We start from the raw sequence: 7,415 nt of genomic DNA on the forward strand, positions 1-7,415 counted from the left end.
ATTTTTCTCTGGATAATCTTTTTAATCTATAATAAGATTGAAATAAAAAAGGGGAAATGTAGGGCTCTAATATCTAAGTAAATTTATCGCCTTTTCTTAACAAAATGGAACGAGTTGATTCATCAATTTACAAACGGTAATCTGCATGCACAAACCATGCATAACTTTGAATGACAAACTTAAGAACACACACAATGTGTCATGACACATCTTGGTGCTATACTTTGGCTACTGCTAGATCTAGTGTAAAAACATGTTTATTTGCACCTGTTTGTGACTTTGTCAACGATCTCAAATAAAGTAGTAAAATCGAGTGACGCCACTGACGGACAACGCGTTTTACTCAAGAAGTAGTTAAACGTAGACTAACAAAAGTCATGTAACTCTAAGTCTAATGAGTCTAAACACTTACCGTGCAAGAGACACAATCTGAGTAGCTTCTCCAGTTGGCAGTGTGTCAGTGTGTATTATATTAAGAGATGGAAATACAGACGTTATGTACAGCAGATTAGATACTCTACATGTACTGTATTTTACTAGGCCTGGCAAGCTAGCTGAGCTGTGTGTGTATAACTGTACGTGTGCATGTGTGTGGAGTCAGAGTGGTCAGAGTACAAGTAGATTGCACAACTTTTCGCAACGTTGCCAATTTTTTCCATAGACAAAGATTATTACACCTGCGCTGCTGGCGACGGAGAACTTAGAAATGAATAAAAACAAAAAATATACATATTTTCTATTGTCAATAATTTTTAAACAAATTTACGTGCCAAAATTATGATTTTTACAATAAATATATTTCCTGATTCTTGCATTATTTTTACGAAACTACACCACTGAACTACACCACTCAGAGCTGACTGTATGAATACTAGTACATTGTACTGTGCTTATCTCTTGACTATGGATGTGATCGATGTGTGTACGCGCACGCACCCACTAGCACCTGTACCTAGCTATGTAAATTACTGTCCGTACGCACTGTACTGTAAAAGACCTTTTCAAGAGTTCGCGGAACACTGGGAGAAATGGTTGGTACCTAATGCTCAAGAAATCCATGTAAATCTCGAAAGATCTGTTACATATACACCTATTATTTAAAGACGATAAGGATTAAAAACTGCTTAAAGTATTTCCTGTCACACTAGGTTCTTAGTATCTCAGATACTAAATATTTTTGAGAAAAATAGATGGGTTGTCCCGTGTCTTCTGCCGCAGAGTCCAACGACAACTTAAGTTTTGCGTTTTGTGTTTTTGTGAACATGTAAATTCTACTCCAGCCGCTACTCAGAGTGATGGTTTGGTAGTTAATTGAGAATAAGCTGTTCCTTTCCTTGATGAGGATGGGTTCTTGTGAATGAATCCTCGTTGATGAATCTGAAGGTTGTAGATCGTAGATTGATATCACAAATCAAATTTCATTTGAATCAAACTGGTCAGAAAACAAAGTCCAGACATGATACTGCAGGGGTGGGACTGTGTGAATGCTCTGCTGCTGCTGCTGCATCCATTTCGAGTAATACCAATAAATCTACCCCATTTGCGGCAGTTTGATTTAAGGCCAAGGGTTTTTCCACACTACACAAATTGGGCACATTATTTTCAACCAATTCATATGAAGCAAGTGGCATGGCCCTTGATTCAACATTTTAAGTTGCGGAATCAAAATAGTGTGCACGATCCATACGCTTGCGCTGCAACCATCGTTCGAACGCCTGTGACTATTGTTAGGCACCAGGTGACCGTGGTTCGACAGTCGCAACGTACTGCCCCGTGCACTCGCCCTGCCTATGCGAATGTATTAGCGCGCGAGCCACGCGTGGGTGAAACTGTAAAGCAAGTGGCCCTTGATTCGACAGGATTCCATGAATAGACCACTCTTAGTCTTACAAATAAAAATTCACTGAAATTCATGAATAAAAATGAATGTGCAACTTTACTTACCCGTTTACTTACCCGTTGAACTGCTTATGCGAGTTGACCCGGGAGTGTCGCGACAATGATTTTGGGGGTCCGGCGACGTGGCCCACTGTTGTGCTCTTTGGAACACATGTGGAGGTAGTTGCATAGTTTAAATTTTGCACTTGATATGCGCCATTTTTCATTCATGAGTTTCAGTGAATTTTTATTTGTAAGAGTGGTCTATTCATGGACGAATCAAGGGCCACTTGCTTTAGACTACCTCTAATGATAGAAAAGATTATTTATGAATTAAATGCTATTGTTACCAATATCATTCATAAAAAAAAAATATATATGACCCAGACAATGCAGTGCTCAAGATTGACCAGGGCAAAAATCCGGCACAGTTTTTGCGGATATGCGCCATGGTAGTAGCTCAGCTTGCGGCACGAAGTACAATTCCTATGCAATAAGCGTGCGTGCTCTGCTATCTTCAGCTGAAATGCCTTCACATGGCTCACGAACGTTGCGGAAGCACCATTTCCCATTGTGAAAGCACGTGAAAATAGCTGGTGCACATGATTCGGCTGCAAACAGGGATCGCAATTCTGGCGGTGTTGTTGATGTCTTTCTCGTGTTTTTCTGATTTTTTTTTTTTTTTATGGTAACATCCACATCCAGAAAAAAAATGAAGGCCTACATCGGCTTGTGAAAGTTTTAAATCTATTTTACGTGAGGACATATATTTTAAAATCGATGAAAATCGGGAAAACAACAAAAAATCCAGTTTCTTAGACACTTGTTTCTTAACCCTATTCCCACTGGGGGGGGGGGGGGGGCGTTTTTCGTGTGATTATTCCGCAACGCATGATGCTCTCGCCGCAACATTTTATGACTTTTTTCTTTCAAGTATTGCGCAACTTTTGAGACCAAATTTGTTGCTCCCGGGCATACCGTTTTGAAGCCACGCCCCTTTGAAAAAAATTTGTCGACTCAAAAATTGCTCAAAAACAAAATTTTGTGTACAAATCCAATGTAAATTGTGTTTTTGCAATTAATTCACATAATAATAAATATTTTTACTTTCAATGGCTGATAATGATTTATTTTAGCCTAATTATGCTTTGAAAAGTTTCTGCGACAAATTTTGACGAAAAAAACCCCAAGAAAAACAAAAGTAAAAAATAATGAAATACAAAAGAAATTCAATAAACAATAATATACATAAGAAATAATTATGAATCTGAATTTTTGCTTCAATGTTATTGTTGAGGATATTGAAAAGAATATATTCACCAAAAATTAGAAGTCGTGGAGCTTTATTTTTTTATTTATAGGCAAAACATTATTTTTGCATAAATTAGCATGAATTAATTAATATAAAATACATAAATTTAAATTTGAAAAATCTAACTATACAGTCTTGTAGATTACATTGGCCTCTACCTTACTGCAAATTTTCGCAAGGATCGCGCGATCGACGACCCCGTGGTTTCAAGTCCCTCAAAAGAAATTTTTGATGCGATATGTTGTCATTGCGGTGAGGAAATTTCACTTTTGTCAGAGATTGTGCCCATTTTATCAGTCCATTTTTGTTGATTGGTATTGTGCAAGTATATGTGTGGTATGAAGGTACTGATAACCTTGTCTGACTGGCTGAGAGCAAATTTGTCAGTGAAAGGCACTGACAAAACACTTGATGAAATGCCCCAGAGACACAGTCATTTTTTCATTTGTAAAGATTTGTGGTAGGCTTGTATCTTGTAGCATGAGAGGAGCATTCACCAATTTTTATTTGTTTATTTATTTGTCTGTTTGGATATTTATTTATTGGTCTTGTTTTCACAGGGTAGCTCCATCAATTACAGTGTTGTTGTAATACTAGTATTTAAGTTCATGCTGAGAGTTTCCATTATTTCCTTCTATCTAGGCCAAGCGCACACGAAAGGTTGGAATCACCGGGAAGTACGGTACCCGCTATGGTGCCTCCCTCCGTAAGATGGTGAAGAAGATCGAGATTTCCCAGCACGGAAAGTGCACCTGTGTCTTTTGTGGAAAGGTAAATCACAGTGTATCTGGATACTGATAACCAAAACATACAAAATGTCATGGAAAGGAATAAAACTGTGCGTGGGCCAAATCCATAGGGACCTATGATTTGTGACCCATTTGTTAGAGTCCCATAATGTTTCTTGATTTTTTTTAAAAAGACAGTAGAGATGCAATTAGATTGGATCATATGACTTGAGAGACACTCACATTTGTGTTTGTCAGAGAAAATATGGGTAATGTCTTCCCAAGTACATTGGGGGGGGGGGGGGTGAAATATCTGATTAGCTTGAATCCAGACTTGTGCATCTGTGTTGTGTCCAATTAAAAAAAGAGAGAAAAAAAGTTTTGATATTCACAAGAATGTAGGCTTAATGAATGAGTCATCAAAAATAGGTCTTATAATTGAATATTATAGTCAGTTGTCAATGCAATTGTCAATTCCCTGTCGATGTGTAATGTGACAAAGTAAATTCATAACTTGGTCTGATATTCATTTAAAGGAGTCAACATACTACAGTGCTGTACCATTAAAGTTTTGAATTGGAATAATTTAACATGTGTGCTGGTTTCTCCCCCTTAGGATTCCATGAAGAGGAAGGTTGTAGGCATCTGGAACTGCAAGATTTGTCGCAAGACCGTCGCTGGTGGAGCATGGGTTTACAGGTGGGTGTGATGTCAATGAGGAAGAGCTTGGGCATTGATTTGACCTTTTGTCATAAATGCCTATGTCGTCCTTCTCATCTGTTTCTTCCTCCTCTTGGTGGGGGGAAGGGGTGTATTTTTTTGTTTCACGTAGTTGATATAGAAATGTATTAACCCATTGAGGACGAGTCCCGAGTATACTCTGGCAGGTGTCTGTGGGAAATGCATGTTGTAGCAAAATCGGCCTATGGATAATTCTGACAACAAGAAATTATTTTGTTGAGTTGGCTTGTGTACATTTATGAATAATGATTATGATTTTGATTGACTGTATTCGCCAGTATTAATTTCATTTGTAAACTCCAGATTTGAGTGATGTAATCATCTGTAATGTGTTCTGCATCTAGATGCAATTGGTATTGGGATGCAATTCTGGATGCAATGGGCACTTGAAAAGTTGGGACAATTTGCTGGAACAAATTTGTGTTAATGGCAAACAGTGATGAGTTAGTATTATTGTATCCCCCGAACAGAGTTCGGAGGATACTATGGATTTGGCCTCGTCGCGCCGCGTCCGCGTCCGCGTCCGCCGCCGCCGCCGCCGCCGCAGAGATTTCCTTGTGAGCGCTCTACCAGCTGCGTTTCTTTATCGATCAGCTTCAAATTTGGCATGAAGGTGTATTATGGTTAGACAAAGACGCCTATTGTTTTTGGTGATGGCGCCCTCGCTTGTTTCGTCTGTATACATGAAAAGGTAAATCCACTAGGGTCTGTTTGTGAGCGCTCTACTGGCTGCAGTTCTTCTTCGATCATCTTCAAACTTGGCATGAACGTGTATTATGGTTAGACGAACACGCCTATTGTTTTTGGTGATGGCGCCCTCGCTTGTTCTGTCGTTATACATGAAAAGGTAAATCCAATAGGGTCTGCTTGTGAGCGCTCTACTGGCTGCAGTTCTTCGATCATCTTCAAACTTGGCATGAAGGTGTATTATGGTTAGACAAAGACGCCTATCGTTTTTGGTGATGGCGCCCTCGCTTATTCCGTCTTTATACATGAAAAGGTAAATCCAATAGGGTCTGCTTGTGAGCGCTCTACTGGCTGCAGTTCTTCTTCGATCATTTTTTCGATCATTTTCAAACTTGGCATGAAGGTGTATTATGGTAAGACGAAGAGGCCTATTGTATATGGTGATGGCGCCCTCGCTTGTTCCTTCTTTATTCATGAAAAGGTAAATCCAATAGGGTCTGCTTGTGAGCGCTCTACTGGCTTCAGTTCTTTGATCATTTTCAAATTTGCCATGAAGGTGTATTATGGTAAGATGAAGAGGCCTATTGTTTTTGGTGATGGCGCCCTCGCTTGTTCCGTCTTTATACATGAAAAGGTAAAATCAATAGGGTCTGCTTGTGAGCGCTCTACTTGCTGCAGTTCTTCGATCATCTTCAAACTTGGTATGAAGGTGTATTACGATAAGACGAAGAGGCCTATTTTTGGTGATGGCGCCCTCGCTTGTTCCGTCTCTATACATGAAAAGGTAAATTCAATAGGGTCTGCTTGTGAGCGCCCTACTGGCTGCAGTTTTTCAATCTTCAAATTTGGCATGAAGGTGTATTATGATAAGACAAAGATGCCTATGGTTTTTGGTGATGGTGCCCTCACTTGTTCCGTCTTTATAAATGAAAGGTAAATCCAATAGGGTCTGCTTCTTGATGCTGTGGGTTCGGGGGATACATGTGCTCGGCTGCGCGACCCACCGAGCACGAAATTTCTAGTTTTTTAGCAGAGACAAGGCTAAATTCAAAACTCAACATGTGGGATTAATAAGTTACTGTATAGACCGAACATTTTGCAAGGTTTTTATTTTCACAAATTTTGTGAGTTAGGGTAATGTTCACGAATTAATAACACAGAAATATTAACTCTTATGTGCCGACATGAATATGACATGCATGCGTACATTTTTCCGTTCCGTACTGTACTGCACAATCATCAATTTAATCACTCCCGAAATTGTCTTGAAGTCCTGATTCACAAAAAAAAAAAAAAAAAACAGACAGGCCAAATATATGCCATATACAGGACTGCAGATCCCCAAATTGATAAGCAATGGAGGAAATCACCCATTTTAATTTTGGGTTGTTGTTGTGTTTTGTTTTGTTTTTACAGCACCACTGCTGCCTCAACCACCAGGAGCATTGTGCGTCGTCTCCGGGAAATGCAAGACGTCTAAGTACTCCTTCCAGCTGCCCCAAAGTAATACCATTCACCACATGCAGAGGTGGACTATTTTCCTCTTGCAAACTGAAAAAGTTGGATCATGAAACCTCACACCAGGCTCACAAGTGACTTCACACCCCACCTCCCACATAACCAGGGATCTGTGCTCAATTCATGGGATTTGTTATGTAGCACTTTATCAGGTGCAACACTGTACCAGTTGGAATAAATGTACTTGGTTCTCTGTCTCCTTCAGCTGAATCTCCTGCTCATTTATTTTAGATATGTGTGCAATTACAGTAAAGTGCAGCTACTCTCAGGACAGGTTGTTTGTTTGTTTGTTTGTGTGTGTGTGTGTGTGTGTGTGTGTGTGTCATTTCCATATGAGAAAAGATGGCTGGATGGCCCATATCCAGCTGCAGTAGCTGGTCTTCCATTGGGGTACAGCTTAGTTACTCACAAGTGATTGGGCTTTTTCTGGGTGCTGCCGTAGAGTAATTGAAATTATTTCTGATTACGACACTTGCAAACCCCTAAATCATGCCTCTGTCTGGTACAAATGTGGTGTCTTAAAATGTTTCCTTCCACAGCAATAGTTCTGT

General features: G+C 39.6%; 1 protein-coding gene across 1 annotated transcript; it reads left to right on the plus strand.

The window, feature by feature from the left end:
- The first annotated feature begins 909 nt into the window (after nucleotides 1-909).
- LOC139716575 (large ribosomal subunit protein eL43-like) lies at nucleotides 910-7,045 on the plus strand. Its single transcript, XM_071628105.1, has 4 exons — nucleotides 910-1,031; nucleotides 3,833-3,961; nucleotides 4,535-4,617; nucleotides 6,763-7,045. Exons 1-4 carry the CDS (start codon nucleotides 1,029-1,031, stop codon nucleotides 6,824-6,826), a joined length of 279 nt encoding a protein of 92 aa, XP_071484206.1. The 5' UTR covers nucleotides 910-1,028; the 3' UTR covers nucleotides 6,827-7,045.
- The last annotated feature ends 370 nt before the right edge of the window (nucleotides 7,046-7,415 follow it).

The sequence above is a fragment of the Diadema antillarum genome, unplaced genomic scaffold (assembly GCF_040938485.1).
Source record: "Diadema antillarum isolate AM-2024a unplaced genomic scaffold, OU_Dant_1.0 scf00000067, whole genome shotgun sequence".
NCBI lineage: Eukaryota > Metazoa > Echinodermata > Echinoidea > Diadematoida > Diadematidae > Diadema > Diadema antillarum.